The sequence below is a fragment of the Aspergillus costaricaensis genome (assembly GCF_003184835.1).
Source record: "Aspergillus costaricaensis CBS 115574 unplaced genomic scaffold BO79scaffold_12, whole genome shotgun sequence".
Lineage (NCBI taxonomy): Eukaryota > Fungi > Ascomycota > Eurotiomycetes > Eurotiales > Aspergillaceae > Aspergillus > Aspergillus costaricensis.
This window is the reverse complement of record NW_020291812.1, coordinates 733,707-749,790: the sequence shown is the minus strand read 5'-3', so window position 1 is coordinate 749,790 and position 16,084 is coordinate 733,707. Positions and strand designations below refer to the sequence as shown.

General features: G+C 49.2%; 6 protein-coding genes across 6 annotated transcripts; 2 read left to right on the top strand and 4 right to left on the bottom strand.

The window, feature by feature from the left end:
- Positions 1 to 315: 315 nt before the first annotated feature.
- On the bottom strand, positions 316 to 916 carry BO79DRAFT_244844 (uncharacterized protein; the record flags this gene model as incomplete). The annotated part of the gene is made up of 2 exons (XM_025685419.1): positions 316 to 577; positions 756 to 916. The coding sequence occupies 2 exons, from the start codon at positions 914 to 916 to the stop codon at positions 316 to 318; spliced, it is 423 nt and encodes a 140-aa protein (XP_025540820.1).
- Positions 917 to 1,296: 380 nt separating this feature from the next.
- Positions 1,297 to 2,089, top strand: BO79DRAFT_263654 (uncharacterized protein; the record flags this gene model as incomplete). Its single annotated transcript, XM_025686701.1, has 2 exons — positions 1,297 to 1,589; positions 1,655 to 2,089. The coding sequence occupies 2 exons, from the start codon at positions 1,297 to 1,299 to the stop codon at positions 2,061 to 2,063; spliced, it is 702 nt and encodes a 233-aa protein (XP_025540819.1). The 3' UTR covers positions 2,064 to 2,089.
- Positions 2,090 to 2,955: 866 nt separating this feature from the next.
- On the top strand, positions 2,956 to 4,449 carry BO79DRAFT_208660 (uncharacterized protein; the record flags this gene model as incomplete). The annotated part of the gene is made up of 2 exons (XM_025682439.1): positions 2,956 to 3,226; positions 3,408 to 4,449. Coding segments are annotated over exons 1-2 (1,082 nt in total), but the record flags the coding sequence as incomplete, so codon positions are not given.
- Positions 4,450 to 4,743: 294 nt separating this feature from the next.
- On the bottom strand, positions 4,744 to 8,855 carry BO79DRAFT_193300 (RNA dependent RNA polymerase). The gene has a single exon (XM_025680966.1). The coding sequence runs from the start codon at positions 8,769 to 8,771 to the stop codon at positions 4,851 to 4,853; it is 3,921 nt and encodes a 1,306-aa protein (XP_025540817.1). The 5' UTR covers positions 8,772 to 8,855; the 3' UTR covers positions 4,744 to 4,850.
- Positions 8,856 to 9,662: 807 nt separating this feature from the next.
- BO79DRAFT_263653 (putative amino acid permease) lies at positions 9,663 to 11,535 on the bottom strand (the record flags this gene model as incomplete). The annotated part of the gene is made up of 5 exons (XM_025686700.1): positions 9,663 to 10,950; positions 11,013 to 11,170; positions 11,217 to 11,223; positions 11,275 to 11,332; positions 11,388 to 11,535. The coding sequence occupies 5 exons, from the start codon at positions 11,533 to 11,535 to the stop codon at positions 9,663 to 9,665; spliced, it is 1,659 nt and encodes a 552-aa protein (XP_025540816.1).
- Positions 11,536 to 11,775: 240 nt separating this feature from the next.
- BO79DRAFT_208659 (aromatic alcohol reductase) lies at positions 11,776 to 13,595 on the bottom strand. The gene is made up of 4 exons (XM_025682438.1): positions 13,318 to 13,595; positions 12,950 to 13,234; positions 12,561 to 12,887; positions 11,776 to 12,504 (listed from the first exon to the last, which is right to left on the bottom strand). Exons 1-4 carry the CDS (start codon positions 13,402 to 13,404, stop codon positions 12,124 to 12,126), a joined length of 1,080 nt encoding a protein of 359 aa, XP_025540815.1. The 5' UTR covers positions 13,405 to 13,595; the 3' UTR covers positions 11,776 to 12,123.
- Positions 13,596 to 16,084: the final 2,489 nt, after the last annotated feature.

Below are 16,084 nucleotides of genomic sequence, written 5' to 3'. Positions count from 1 at the left end.
ATGAACGACTGGACTTCTTCACGATCAAGCCCGTTCGTGGCGCTTCTTAGATTCAACCACACCCGGTCAGGGCCAAGGAACCAGGCCAACCACTTCCCGCCAACCACTACCATAGATCCTTGCATAAGCCGTGGCTTGCAGGTTGCAGGACATCAATATTGGGGATCGGCGGTGACGTAGGTCCACGATCGCGTGAGGTCCCCCGGAGTAGATCACAGTAATGTGACCTACTTTCACCCACACACGAGGCACCTCAGCATGTCTCTCTATTATGTATTATCCCATAACGACCGACAACAAATGGAACCCATCCGCTCAACTAGTAGAACCAGAAGACGATGGTCCCTCCTGTACCTTTTTCACCACCCACTTCACCACTGAATCCACCATCTCATTTACCCATTCCCCTTCATCTTCATCTCCATCCACAGAATAACAATCGTCTGACATCTCTGGAATAATAGGGAAGGGCGGCTCCATGACCCCTGGGTATATAACGGATGTATCCGGGTCGAAGTATCTCGAGAGAGGGGTTGCGGGGGGAGCAACATAGCCATTGGTGGTGAATTGGTGATCACTGCAGTAAGACGTTGTGTTCATGTTAGTCATCTTTTTCATTTTATGTCATTGTGCGTGGGATGTATTTCCCATGGCTTGATGTGCCTGGTAGGTTCAGTAGGAAGCGTGAGATTTAGATGTAAGCAATGGTAGAGTTGACGTGGTTGGTCGAGGAACGTGGGGTGTAGTATACATACCGGTGAAGATGATCCAGTTCGACTTCGTGTTGGTAAACGGGGAGGCGGGAGTAATTCGGAGTGGTATATTTCCGGAATATAGAACGGATGGCCTTGCGGTGCTGAATGAGGAGAAAGAGGAGGGAGAGAAGGAGACAGGTTGTTGGGAAGAGGGGGATCATGTTGATGGAGTATGTAGATGTTTATTCTCCTGTTCCTCAGGCAGGAATCTGTTAGTGTCGAGAAGTAGGTCTTTACTATGCGATGTGGATATATTACTACCATCTCAACAAACCAAACAATCGTTAACAACATCATTCAAACAGTGGATATTCGTTTCTGGTAATTGTTATTATTGGTTTTTCCCATCAGTTCTCGTCTGATCGAAATTAATTGAACCGGATCGTTAGTCCGAAGTAGTTAGCAAGACTGACGCATCTTTTCAGTCATGTCAGTCATGCCAGTCATATATCAACCAGAAGATATTATCATTCCCACAATACATTTCCTTGCCTACTAATATTCCCCTTTACTACAAAACCCAAGAAAGAGGAAAAAAACCATGGCCGAACTTCCACTCTTTTCTTCTCTGAGAGAAGAGCTGAATTCACCACCTAAGATATCAATCCAAATCATAGGATCAAAGCTCACAGACGAGCAGGTCAAGGAAATTGACTTTGATCTTTGGGTTGACTGTACGAAGATGGTTGGAATCAAGTCGATTAAAGCATCAACTAGTACTGAAGAAATATGTCACACCTGGCAGAACCCATCCAAGAGCCAGGGAAATCCCGAAGATATGCTGGAAAGATGGCTGAACTACTGGTTGAATGACTGTGAAGAAACAGACAGAAGGTAGTATTTATCTGCTCCTTCCCCTTAGTTCTCCCTACCTTATACTGATAATTTATTTTATCCAGCTGGACATTGCAGAAGTCAGTCTCTTTTGGGCAGGAAGAGCTCGGCGCGATGAAATTCCACATAAAACTCCTGGCACGCGAAGCCTATTATCGGGGCTCGATTGAAGTCATTTTACATGCGCCCTCTTCTGAGCCCGATTATAATCCTCTGGGTTACGAGAGCGCAGACAATGCACGGCTTCAAGTTGAATGGAGTTTTGAGTGCCCTTTCAGGCCCATTGACCACAACTCGAATTCCATACTTCAGTATGCAATGAAACTGCGGAAGAAGGGCTGGGTGGATCTGAACGGACCAACGCCCTCTTATGGGCAGCTTATGCGTCGAAGAGCGCCCGCTTATGATAGTTTGGATGACAGCACAATCAGGGATAGACTACTCTGGCTGTGGGGCCGTGATGGTCCGCCATAAATAGGACAAGTGGGCTTTTTTTTTGGATAGCTATTAGCCAGCAGTGATGGTCTTTGGAATGTTACTTGTTGCAATTTGGGGTCTTGTTTCTGATCTAAGATCTTGTGTATACATTGTCTGAGATGTCCTGCAGCACTACTGTGAGAACAGAGCTGCGTACAGCAGTTGGCTGTTCAGTACGTTTGCTATATGAAAAAAGAGAGCGAAAAAAAGAGGGTCGGCATGGTATAAGTAAGTTATACACCTGGTTCTAAAGCAGGAATATTTTTTTTTCATGTCCTTTGGTGGTTATATCATGTGACCACATAGGTGATACCAACCATTCAACCAAGAAAATAACTTGAGAATCAGGCAAACCATGCGTGTACCCGATGATTTTAACCTAGTAATTATCCATCCAAGATCCCTAGGATAATCGGGTACTTCCTTCAAGTGTTCTTCATTCCTAGACCTTGCAGGAGTATAAAGGGCAATCACGACCGGGATCTACAGATATGTATTTCCATCACTACTATGTACCTACTAGTAGTACTTCTGCTACTACTAGTAAGCAGCAACAACCCTCACCTGACAGCTCCGAGTCCCCAACCCACATCACTTGACTCCCCTACAAAGTATGAACTCGAACCAGCTGAGTCCGTCCCAATCCCCATGATCTCCCTCTCTCATTCCTCTGCTTTCGTCACTTTCATCGCTCTACTAACACCAAATACAGGATTTCCTCTTATCATCCTCCAATGACCCCATCACATTCATCTCAGCTCCGACATCATGTGCCCGGTCCCGGAAGCCATATCTTACCACCAATATATACAAATGGAACTATCACCCATTCTTTCATCACCCAAGTATGAGGATATTCATGAAACAATGCGGCACTTGCCGATAATGGATTGTCGAAAATCATTGTATACTCTGTACTATATATTCTTCTTATGCCCTGAAAGAATGGCATAGTAAGCTCGAAGCTATTTTTGTTCTGGATACTCTTCTCAACTCTTCCCTCTATACCACCATATATGGAACTAGTATAGCATTCTTCCCCTCCACCACACCCAACTACTATCAGATCCAATACCGGAACCTATGATCCAAATGTACCAACCAACATCATGCCTCATGCTACACATCATCCTCCCCTTGATGGAGAGGATATGGCAATGGTACGTTTCTCTCACTCTCATCCCCGATCCTCCTCCTCTCGCATCCACACACACAACCAAATCAATCCCTTTCAAACCATCCCGCACAGAAAGAGTTGAAGAGAAAACCATCCATAAAAAAGAACAACCAAAACCTACCCCCCAAAAGACTCTGAATTTGTCCCTGAGAGAACAAAAACAGAATGCCTCCCTCCAAGAAGCCCTCTCCTGCACCAGCTGCACAATCACCCGCATCCCCAAGGACATCTACTATGAAGATCGCATAAAAGGCATCTACGATGTCTCTCGCGATCCACCGTTCCTGATCCCAGGCCTCACCACCACCACAGAAGACAAAGAAATACCACCCGACGAAATACCCCCAGCCCCTAAAGAAGGCAAAGGTAATAAACAAGAGCAATCACCAACATACACACACCTCCTCACACCAACCCAAGAACAATCCTACAACACCCAACTCCAAATCTACCTCAGCCACGACCCGACAAACGACCACAAGTTCGCAAAATACCTCGTGGACTACCACATCCACATCCATTACCTTCTGCGGCGCAGCATGCTAGGTCTCTGTCGGGACGTGGCCGATCTATACGAAATGAAAGATTGGATGAAGAGGATGCATCCCGTCAACCATGAGGATGAGGCACCTGTCAGTGCTGCTACTGGCATTTACACTCCCCAGCCCCAACTCGGACCGTCTCAGAATCTCTATTCTCTGAGAAGTCAGAATTACCGCAAACGTCACAGTCGACAACAACAATCCTATCAATCTCCCTTCTACCAACCACAGAGACAACACCTCCCCCGCTCATCACTCTCATCCTCCGTCTCATCATCAACAGAAGATGACCGCCCAAGCGACTGGCCAGGCGACTCGAACCGACAGATGAAATATCAAGTGAAACTATGGGATAAAGGCGCAAGAATGAGGAGGAAGCGCTATAAGGAGAGTCAAGCCCGGTGGGCGGTTATACAAGAGGAGAGGGCACGACAACGGGAGATGATGATGATGATGATGATGCGGAGTAGGAATTTGCCTAGAATTACTAGTCCGCGTATGGTGAAAAGGGGTAGTGGTGGTGGTGTCAAAGTGAGGTTATATTGCTCGACGCAGGTACCAGGTGTTAGTGGTGATGGGTTATACTACGATGGGAAGAGGAGGTTCTTGAGGGAGGTAGAGGTCGAGGAGATGGCATTTGGGGAGGTTATTAGATGACTAGGAGTATTGAAATGGATTATGAATTAATGAGCTATCTGTCCGGTATAGTGGAGTGCCTTTTCCAGTTTCCTTCTCAATCTCCCCTCTAAATTACATGTGATAAGTCAGGGGTGAGGATGGGGTGGAATGTAGGAAGGTGACCATCCATTCTTGAAGCCGGATGGATGGAATGCGAACAAACCGAAAGCAATAATGAAGGTGCACCACCACTCCTTGACATGTGAGAGATACCGTAACCGTGTCTTTACTGTGTTCAACTGCACAAAGACAATCTATCATTCATAGCATGATTCATACTCTCATATCCTATCATCAAAATCTACCTGAAATCCAAGTCATAATATGTCATATCCAACTCAAAATATGTCACCCACAACGAGAACCGACCCCAAACCAAAAATTCCATCACTCCACAGACAAGCAATCATCCGGATCAAAGTACCCGCCAGACGACCGCATCCCAAAATGCATTGCTTCAATCGCCTCGTGCCCCTCATATTCATCTTCCCCGTCTAACCTCTCTTCACCTTCCTCAACCACATCCTGTGCGGTAAGTTGAGCAACCACCTTCTGATTGACGCGGTAGCAAGAAAGAATCTCCGACGTCACTGGTCGTGCCGGTAAGGTGCTCGATTTGATCTGGCAGAGGACCTCGCCAAAGGCATGCATGACGAAGCTGGCGCGCGGGTATTCGTTATATGTGTAAGATGCAAGGACCCGGAGCCACTCGTCACGGCAGTGCTGCCAGACCAGTATCACTGGGTGATCGCCTTCCGGGGGAGGAATGGATCTGGCCTCTCCTGCAGCGTCCAGCGCGTGAGGGGAGAACGAGTCCTGACTTCGGGAAATTGCTGTGTTCCATTGGATGTAGAGTTTTCGGATCTTTTCTCTCATGCCCTTAGCGGCGGCGAATAGCTGACCGCGTTGGCCTTCGTTCTTGATCTTTTCGCGGATCGTACGCCAGGGCCGTGTCAGGTCTTCGTCTTTGCGGAAGGATGCCTCCTCTTCTGGGAACTCCGCCTCGAGTTTGGTCAGCATCTTGTCCCGCTCCTGCGTCGCGACCTCGAACCGGAGATAATCGATGATGTTGGATTTCTTGGGTTTCCGGCCGGGTTTCTTGTATGCGGGGAGTTCGCGTGCCCGGGGGCTGATCTTCTTGCGGTATTGCCGCCATGCTTGCTCGGATAGGTGGACTCCTGCTTTGCGGCCGTCGACTAGGTGACTGAGGAGACAGGCGAGTTCCTTCGCTTTGTCTGAGTCAATTGACTCCTCGTCGTAGGCGATCATTTCATGCTCCACGGTACAGCGACCTAGGTTTGACAGGGTCAAATTGAATGTGAATGAGCTCTGGAGGAACTCATCCATGGATTGGATGGCTTCCATGTCTACAGCATACTTAGTAAGTCCATAATGCTCCGGCGGAAACTCTGTATCTGGCAAGTCGGAATTGTAGAAGTTCCGGACGATGTTCTGGTCCCAGCAGATCCAAGGAGTATCCCCATCGTAATCACCACCTGAGAGCATATGTGCCAATGGTATGTTGCCAACACTGGGAAAGACAATTACGTCTTTAAAATGTCGTAGGTCTTGCTTCCACACTGCCTTCCGGCGTTGGATATCAGAGGGCAGATGGGCGGGAAGACGGCCGACGAGGACGTCAATGCCATCTAGTAGGATATCTTCAAATTGCCCCTTTCCATCGCGCCAGACGTTCGAAAAGCCAAAATGAACTTCATCCTCCTTTAAGACTCCGTATGGGTCAGCAATGCAGAATGCGTATGTTGAGAGGGGCACTTCAATGCGAAGTTCGTCCACATGCCGCTTCAGGAGTTCTCGTAGGCACTTCCCTAATCGCTTACGAAGGAAATGGAAGCTCCGAGGGCAGAAGCCAGCTTCAGTAAGGCGGATTATAAACTCGACATCATTGCTCATCCAATTTTCGAAACGCCAGGTCCTTTGAGACACCGGACCAAAGCTATCATCCCCGGAGGGCCGGATTTTCTGCACTAGGCTCCGGCAGAGCACTGCGCTGTCGGATTGAAGAACGTCCGCAAATTCCTGATATAACGATTGAATTCCTAATCGAGTGAGATCTGCGAGATAATCCTTAATGTGCCCACCGTGATCCAATATGCTCAAAAGCTGTATATTCAGATTCACGGGATGCAAAGGTTTAGACCATTTAACAACCTCAAAGGTAAGTTTCTCATCGTCTACCCACCCATCCCACTCGTGAGGATGCGGCCTTATCTTCAACTGCGAGTCGGATATTTCGATCCATACGTCGTCGTCAGCTGTGACTTGAGATCGATGTTTGTCGACCATCCATAACCCTTTCGCACCTGCTATTCTACCCTGGAAGGCGCTTGGGGTGTATCCCGTCAGTCCTAACGAATCACAAATCTGATTGGCCAAGCTTCTAGACATCAAAGCGCAACCATCGTTCATGACAGGTTTGAATACATCTGGTAATGGTAGAGTTTGCTGTGGTTGTAAGACCACTGTAGCGTAGGTTTTCGAGAGAGCCAATGAGAAGCGTTGAAACAATTTGCAGTTGGTTTGCGTGAGGTTTTCTTCTCGAGGCATGTGCCAATCAATCAGCGCATCTAGGCTCATTGGAGTGTGGTTGCTACTGTCTTGATGGGGAGGTGCAATAGGAGGGACAGGGGAACCATGGTCAAAATCAATCCCATCGATTGCAAAGAAATCGATTCGAAATTTGGGTTCGTCTGCTTTGCGCTTCGACTTGACCTCATCCACAAAAAAAGGCCTCCACGTCCTCCCTAAGCATTGATGAGCATTCTGCGTTAGCCATAAACCCAGGGTTTCTCGCAGAAGTGTAGGCTGTAAGGGGAACCGGAGATGCGATGGAGGTCGCGCCGGAGCTGGCACTGTCAGACTGAGAAACCTATCTGATCCAAATCGCCGATGAAAGCGACAGGTCCGTTCCGTCTTCAATGGATTCAATCTTAACTTCAAGACCCCTTTTTCGGACCACTCCAAATCCCCTGTTAGTACGACAACTTCCGAATGTTTGTTAGTCCTGAAGTTCCCAGTAGCTGCATCCCAAGCCTTGCGAGAGGACTTTTCGGGGAGCCGTTTTCCTTCCCGCTGACTATGCCCCTCTATCCAGCGCCAGAAATCATCAAGCGTCTTGAAAGAGATGTTGGGGCCAACCAACATGAGGTCCAAGGATACACCCCACTCTCTAGCCACTCTCTCGAGTTCATATCTATATCGAAGCGAGACGGAACTTGGGTATTGGTGATCGAGCGAGAATGGTCCGAATTGGAGAAGGTCTGTCATAATGCGCCCCTCAATTGAATCGCGAGGCTCCTGGCAGGCGAGTTGCTCTAGATTCTGTGTTTCAGCAAGGTTTGTTGCTGTTGTTTGCTCACTCAGATGATGCCCCACTACAGAGTCCTCGTACATGGGTTCAGTTTCCACCATTGACTCATCGACTTCAGTGGTGCTCGACGTGAACGAGGTCTCGTAGGGAGCAGTGGTCGAATAAAGAAAGCTGGAAGAAGTATTAGCTACAGTGCTGAAGCTAAAATTCACCCGATCGTTGGAGGTTGGTGTTGCATCATAACGCTGGTAACTGTCGGAACCCCTCAGGCGTTCCACGAATTTGGAGGGTTTATCGTTGTCGGTTTTCTTGGGGCTTTTGAATATATTGAATGGCACTGTGGCGTTTGATGGCTGCAAGACCGGAAATCCGTTCCTGCTGACGTTTCCAATGGAAAGATCACAGGAGTCTTCCTTGGTTATAGGCGATTGCGGCCTGTCTGGATCCTTGACCGGAGAGTTGGGAGCCGTGTGAAATTCCTCTTCCACGGAAAACCTTCTCTTGAGCGAGCTGCCTGATGGCGCAGGAGACTCTTCTACCAGTTCATCGACCTTCCTGGGAGCTGAAAAGGAGCCATTAAGCAGATAGAGTTCGTCATTGATCAATCTTTCGAGATATCGTTGGCGCTCCTCCTTTGCAATAGTACTGCTCCCGTTGCTGATCAAGATATCTCTCGAGGTGTTCGCGAATGAGCCAGGTATATGTCCCCAGCGACCATCCCCAGCAGGTAGCACCGTGGATTGGGAGACAATCCACTCCTCGAAGTCATTGAAGATTCGGTTCAAGTCCACCTTGCGGTTGAAGTATAGCACTCGGATCCGGCCATAGAGGCTCCAGCCGAGTGACTTTTCATTCTTGCCAATAGATGGAGAGAAATAGAGGGGATTTGGGATGTCCAAACCGAATTGCTCGTTTATCGAATCGATCAACTTGTTCAATTCCTGACCAGTTCTGACTGGGGTGCGAGGGAAAGTCATTTCGTGGTATAGATGGACAAGCGACGGGGATTCTTTGGTGCACTGGCAATTTATGAATTGTTACGTTGCAAAGAAGCGATGCGCACTTGTCCTACTCAAAAGCTCGGATTGAATCTCCCCTGTAGTACCCTGACAGAATGGGAACCATATAAACAGATGGTTGGCTCAATAAATTAAACGGAGTTTGATCTCGGCATCATGCACATGAAATGCATTGCCCTTCTGGTCAAAGCAGACAAACTAGACTGAAGCTGTTTAAAAATAGGAGTCGCAGAGGTTGAGACGAGGAACAGGGAGGGGCATGCACAACGGATGGAGATGCAGAAGAGAAAGAAAGAGGGAGAGGTGTTGAGCCCACACTAACTAACAACATCCATGACAGCTCCCCCCACCCCAGCAAATCATGGCTGAATGTTTGGCGCCGTTACCGCTCAGCCTTGTGTGCTACAGGCTTATTAGTACCTATTTATACATCTACAAGGCTGGAAGCCTGATTCTGCTGATCCAGTAAGAGTGCTTGACTGCAACCGTGATTGTTATGATGATTCGGGGATGTCTCAATTTGACCGCGCACATCTGACTCTATTCCAGGCCGTGATTGTATTTGTTGGTTGCCGTGTAAAAGGACCCAGTGACAGTCCCCACTCCTTGCCCGATCAGAATGACAAACAAATTGGAGAAAAGAAAGGGAAAAGGAACATCTATCGCACATCAATCGGCCGCCAACGAATTCCACAGTGAATGCAATGGGGCGGTAATTTTGTACTATGTAACAATGTGTATGGGGTTTCGCTCCCTAACATAGACCTCCCCAGTTGCTTGGACACGATCTGTTGGGATCTGCAGCGGCATCAAAAGGAACTGTCCAGACTGAAAGAGGTCCTGATCGGTCTACGTCCGGACCGATGGGACTGAATCGGGCCCTTCTTGTCCCACGGTATTCACACCTGCGGAGTGCGGCTCTGGTATGGGTGTCAAGGATCCCATATCAACATCCTGTGGTTGTACATGCTTGCTTTTGGTGCCGATCTTATACCCAATCACGAGCGTGATATAGAGTGGAATGCCTATATAGGAGGTCACGAATGCCATACTGCGATCGATGCCTTTGGGGTAATATTCTGGGTCGACAAAGTCGAGCCCACGTATGACCGTGACAAATACGCATGCTACCAGTGCAACCCACGATCCGAACAGCCCAAGGGGCGCTCTGAAGGACAAGACCTCATCAGTGATCTTTTGAGCCTTTCTTGCTCGAATGAAAGAGAAATGGATCACGAGAATTGAAGCCCACGTCAGGATACTGAACATGGAAACCAGGTTGACCGAGTATTCAAACAGTCTCTTAGAGCCACTGGAGATATTCAGGTACGCCAAACACGCCAAAGCAGAGCATGTACCCAACGAATAGATGGGGGTTCCTCGCCTATTAGTACGGCACAGGAAGAAAGGGGCATTCTTGTCCAATGAAAGACCCTGTAGTGTTACGCTTGCCATCTGAAGAGCCTGGTTTGCAGCCGATAGCACGAATAGCAAAAGACAGGCGTTCAGGATGTGTGGAATTACTGAAGGGCCGGCTGATTGAGCAACAGCTACGAAAGCCGAGGCTGTCCGATGCTGGGGCGTATTGTGGGAAAATGCTAGCATGTGGGTGTCATGGGGAACAAGAATTCCTAAGAGCGTTATGTTGACAATATTGAAAACCAAGATGCGATAGAAGGTCACCTTAATCGCCCGACCTGCCGCTTTTCGGGGGTTTGGTGTGCGCAGGATCGTCATTCCCATCAACTCACTTCCAAGATAGGCGAGCGTAGCGGATGGGACTGTTCTGCAAATAGCACGGACGGTACCTGCCACAGCACCTCCTGTTCCATTAGCAAAGGCCCCAGGGTCTCTCCAGTAGCGGAAGCCTTTCATATCGCGATCTGGGCCCCCTCCAAGTGCAAGGACAATAGATAGAGCCATAAGCCCTGACATCACCAGGACCTTGAAGAATGACAAGATGACTTCATACTTCCCTAGATATCGACCGCACATGGAATTGGCGGCTATGATGACCCCTAAAAAGGCCGTAGTCCAAAAAACCGAGTATTTCGCTTCGTTATCTTGCCAGTAGGCTATCAGCAACTCTCCTGCTGCCAGCTGGTTAGGGATGACGACCATGAACTTGAACCAGTATCTATCATTCTGTGGTTATTGCATGTTGGAGGTAGAGTTTTAATCCCATTCAAGGCGGCTTACATCCATCCCAGAGTGAACCCAAGCGCAGGATCACAGAGTCTAGTCGCATGGTCCGTCATGGATGGCTCAGGAGACCACGAGGCCACCTCACCTAGAGCGCAGAGAACCAAGTAGACAACTATCCCAACACCTGTATAGGAGATCAAAATTGATGCAGGCTAACCGTATTAGTAGCAGTAGGTTGAAAGAGAGCGAAACGCTTACACCTGCTCTATTTCAAGTGTCAATTGTGGCTTTCCAGGGTTGGGGATTGTTCTCTTACTTGGACAGTGCATTCCCTGCGCAGATCGTCAACCCTGTATTGATAGCACCGCCAATAGCTTGGAAGACGAAAGATCAGTTCGAAGTCTAAGTATTTTCAATTGGTATACTGACCAACCATGGTTATCTGTTGGGGCTTCAAGACACCGTAGGAAGCCGCTGAAAGCCCATCCTGGCTAGGAGGGCGTGTTGAATAAGCGTAGTGTTCATTCGTGGGGATAACTCTTTCAGATCCTTGTACTCCCTGGCTTGGTTGAGGCATGCTCACTTCGTGAGACGAGCATCTAGCTGAACACGCGATTAAATTGGAGATTCAGAATTCAGTGTATTGGAAAAATTAGACAGCTCAGCTAAAATGGAAGGCGTACACACGGAAGGAGCATGTCCCGGGAGCCATATGCGTGCTTTTCCGCATACACTCAGTAATTAGTTACTTAAAAGGGTAACGTGAGACGGTATTGTGGATCACGTCTTAGGTTGGATTGAAATGGCATGGGTATAAGTAGAAGTAAGTTCTGGCTTAAACGGAAAGATATCGTCCAATCAAGGCTGAAAGCCCCTCAGATACATTGGTAAATCAAAGAAATGAGTGGTGAGTCCTACCCACTCAGACGACCATAATCCATCATAAATACAAAAACGCCGGTCTAGAGCCCCCAGGGAATAGAAAAAGAAAACGGAAAATAAGCCGTTCGTGTAAGCGGAATAAGGCAGAGAAGAGAATGAAGCCATCATCGCATGGCGTGGCTTCGACAGATTGGTGTCATATACACATCGCGCCGGGTCCCAGGAGGCACGTCTAGCGTCGCCTCAAAATCCTTTTGCTGGAAAAGTAAAATGCATATCCTGATTACCTCGACATGTAGAGGGAGTCGCTAGATTCCGTTCTCGGGAATATCCGGGTGTAAAGCGAGTCGCTCGATTCAGTCCGAGGGAACATCCGTTGGTGAGCCTTGGAGATTACCCGGTCGGTGTAGACACCCTTGGCCGTGCCTCGGACAACTTCCTCAAGATATTCCCGGAAGTCGTGAGGAGCGAAGTCGGGATAAAGGTCCTTGGAGGTCAAGTAGCCCAAGTACTTGGCGTACTCAGGATTGTTGTCGCCGCGGACACCCCATGACAGTTGGTTTTCGGCGAGGTATCGGGGAATGAACTTGACAGGATCGAAGGGATAGGTCTCACTGGACTGCCGAGCTGCAAGCACCCTTGTGTAGATAGTCTCTTCAGGGATCTGTGACAGATGAGATCAGCTTACACCCAACAACCGCAGCGAGTCACTGTACTTACATAATTCCTTTGAATCTTTTCCTCGCTGATCTCCTCCAGAAGGTCATAGATCTGATTCTGTGTCAGGACCGTGTTGTAGGCGAAAACCATCTTGTTCAGTGTCCGGTCATCAACAATGATCTTGGCGACGTAGCGTCCAATGTCTCGAAGGTCCGTTAGGGCAAGAGGTGTGTTGCCATCACCGACTATTTCGTTGTTCGCCGTAGTCATGGCATAGTCGGTCCTTCCGGAACCGAGGCGGGGGTAAGAAAGCTGGTACCACCAACCGATGTCAATGATGGTGTAAGGAAGTCGGAGCTGTTTGATGTGGTTGTACACTGTTTCTTTCTGGAGGAGAAGTCAGCTGATGATCCACGGAAGGTATGGTGTGTGCGGCGGCGGCGACTTACCTCGTCCCTCAACCACATGATTCCACCAGGTGGTGCCACAGTGATGAAGCCACATGGGATGAATCGTTGAACTCCAGCACTCTTTGCAGCCTTAGCGAGAGGAATTTGGTCCTGCTGTTCCGCAGGACCGACACAGCTGACAACGACATCAATTCCGGTCAACACGTCGGCGAGAGACTCCTCAGGGCCCTTGAGATCGCCCTTGCGAATCTGTACACCTCGCTCTTGGAGGGCTACGATGGCAGGCTTTTGAACCGACCGGGGACGGACGAGAGCATGAACTTCCTATAATAATGAAAAGCAGTGCAGAGATTAGTCGTGGGCTCAGAGATGAGAAAAGATACAAGGAGAGCAGGGGGGGTTCTTACAAAGCCGGGATTCTCAAGCAGTCCGTTCGCGATGGAGCCGCCCGTTTCGCCCGCAGCCCCGACCAGCAGAACTCTAGTTCGCGACATGATGGTTGCAGAAAGTGGCAATGATTCGTAGGGAAGGATACTGATCGTTCGAGGTAATGCAAGTTTGTTGGTTGGGAGAGTTGGGGAGGGGGGTGGAAGGGATTTATCAAAAGGCGAAGAATTCAGGTTTTGTCTCCCTGCCGTTTCCCAAGTATGTATTTTTGACGTTAACGTTTCCAGGCCAAATGGAGGGTCATTCGACGTTATAAAGGCCAGCGTCCCACTGGAGGATGGTCACTACCCACTTTTTTCTTATCCAGAAGTGGCCAGGGGTGGGTCGATTGTGGATGTTAAGCTCCCTAAGATACGTGCCCCCCTTAAAGGTGCGTGGAATCGGCTGGAGAAGGGAAGGGCGGCTGTCCTCCGTTCGTAGGCAGGCTGCCTGTCCTCCGGGGGGACCCCATCATGCGTCATCGTATCTTGAATGCTACGATCGGGGCGAGTGCTCAGCACTGAGGGTCTTCTAGACCACTCAATGGTGGGCTTTGTCTACCATGAAAATGATTTTTAATTTTGTTGGAAGGAAACATACTTTGTAATAATTACATTTTTCTGTTTCCCTTTTTCGTCCTTGCGACCTGCAAGACCTGCACACTAACAGTATTGCTAGTACTAGTCGGAACATCGGCCCCAAAGAGGCGTTACTCTCTGCTGCGGCCCGGTGGCTCGGGAGTCAAACACACCCAAAGGGAAATTACGTCACTCGCCATTCCCCTGCCCGGGAAGCCGTAAGGCAAGTGACGATACTGGGGTTTCATGACCACTTCTGTCCGCGGCGGTTTTGTTGCTTGGTTGTCTCAGACCATTTCGAGCAAACACCACCATCATCTCCCCGATGATTCAGTCCTACCATCATCGTACCATGGCAGTGGACATCGAGTGCAGACGGTCATCCCTCCCCAGTGTATCCTGGAGTCATTTCTCGCCCTGCTCGATCAATTCACTGGAAGCCACGTTATACCCAGGACTCTGACCCCTTCATGGACTTTGCAATTTTTCTTTTTCTTTTTCTTCTTACCTACGTAGAATGCGGGGAGTGGAGGGTCGGTTCCCCTCACAATCTCAGCATTAATCAGGTTGCATATTACTGCGTTTACTGCTTTACATAACCACCCCCCACGTCAGTGATCTTCGGATCTGCGTGGCGGCTTCATATTCATGACCTTTTGCAACTCTGGGAGCATGACGACATGTGGCATCCCTCCTCTGGACCGATCATTGCCATTGGCGGAATGAGCATCTGGTCCCATGGTTACACGCATGGTCCGCCAGGTAAAGAACTACCGCCCAGTGCGTTGGAATCGGTTGTGGAGGCTAGAAAACGAGAACTTGCAACTTGAACAGCCTTGAACCTTTGTGCGCCATGACCGGGCGGTAGAGAAGTAAGGCAATAGCCGTTTATGCCACTGACCAGATCTTTGACTGCCCCTCACAATTTGTGAGCTTGCTTCAGGCGGATGACCTGGTGTTGACTGTCATCTGGAAAGATCCGATGCACACCACCTTTTCATCCACTTTTCGAATTTACATATTCGTAGACACTAGTTCATGCTTGCGGGGTCCAGGACAGATTCACCTTGCTGCAGACAATCCCGTCTCGCCGAATCTGACCTTCCGGATAAGGCCGCGACATCCACTCACTTATCGTCGACTCGGGCTACCTGGAACTTCTTGGTTGCATTGTTGGCTACGCTCATTCCCTAGTCATATTGCCAGGAAAATCCGGGGTTTCGAGACGTGAGTAGATAAGCGTTCCCTTGCCGTGCCTGGCATCGGATCGGATAGCCACTCAAATTTAAAGTTGTGAATACTGGCTTGCTTCCCTACTAAGTTTATCGACAGCTAGCTACAAGGCCAATGATCTCTCGAGACTAGCGGCTTGCATCTTGAAATGAGACACACCAAATTGACGGTCGTGATGGACTACGGAAGTCTTTGACATTACAATCGCTGGATCAGAACGGCGTCCCACGCAATGAAACCAAACGTCGGAGCAATTGATCTTCACAGCACTCCATATCGAGTATTATTTAAACGAAAGGCAGGTTCCCCGAATTGAAGGTGCAAGCCGTACCCTTAGGATACGCTAGAAACCGCAGCCTGGTCGGCCAGTAGGCTGCCCATGCCTGCCTAGCGGTCGCACTACTGCAGTCATTCAACGATAATGGGCCAATGGATTGAAACGAGGCGAAGTGGATCAACTACTAGAGAACAAACCGCGCTGGACTAGCCGCGATCAAGCACGGCGAAGGATCGTGACTATTTATTGCCGAGTGATTTCTGGGGGAATTCCAGGCGGTTGTTGGGGCATGTGAGAATTTCAGACCCTCGTCTTCTGGCTCGATCTGCAGGTCCGTCACGGCCCTTTCCGCCAATTGCAACCAGGGCCGTCCGTACACCCGCAGCAGGCTGAGAAGATGGTGCTATTCGACGGTGGGAAGTCGGTGTGAGAGTCAAGGAGAGAGGGTGTGTCCAGGGCCTCCTCTCCGGGAATTCTCTCTGCGGGTATTGGAGGAGGCGGGCAGGAGAGCTCCGAAGGCATGCAGCTAAACGGGAAATGGGTTAGCAAAAACCCCCACTTCTTCGGTGATGGTCCAGTCTGAGCCTGGTGTCCCGATAGCGTCCTTTTTCTCCAAACGGTGGGGTATGGAAATTGCGGGCAGAAGGCTGAGAGGGAGGG

What these genes read in the sequence shown, in the direction of transcription:
- BO79DRAFT_193300 (XM_025680966.1), bottom strand. Translation starts at nt 8,771, where the DNA reads ATGACTTTCCCTCGCACCCCAGTCAGAACTGGTCAGGAATTGAACAAG.
- BO79DRAFT_208659 (XM_025682438.1), bottom strand. Translation starts at nt 13,404, where the DNA reads ATGTCGCGAACTAGAGTTCTGCTGGTCGGGGCTGCGGGCGAAACGGGC. An exon ending in TGCTTGAGAATCCCGGCTTT is followed by an intron (nt 13,235 to 13,317) that starts GTAAGAACCCCC and finishes TCATTATTATAG; the next exon opens with GAAGTTCATGCTCTCGTCCG. An exon ending in AAAAGATTCAAAGGAATTAT is followed by an intron (nt 12,505 to 12,560) that starts GTAAGTACAGTG and finishes CATCTGTCACAG; the next exon opens with ATCCCTGAAGAGACTATCTA.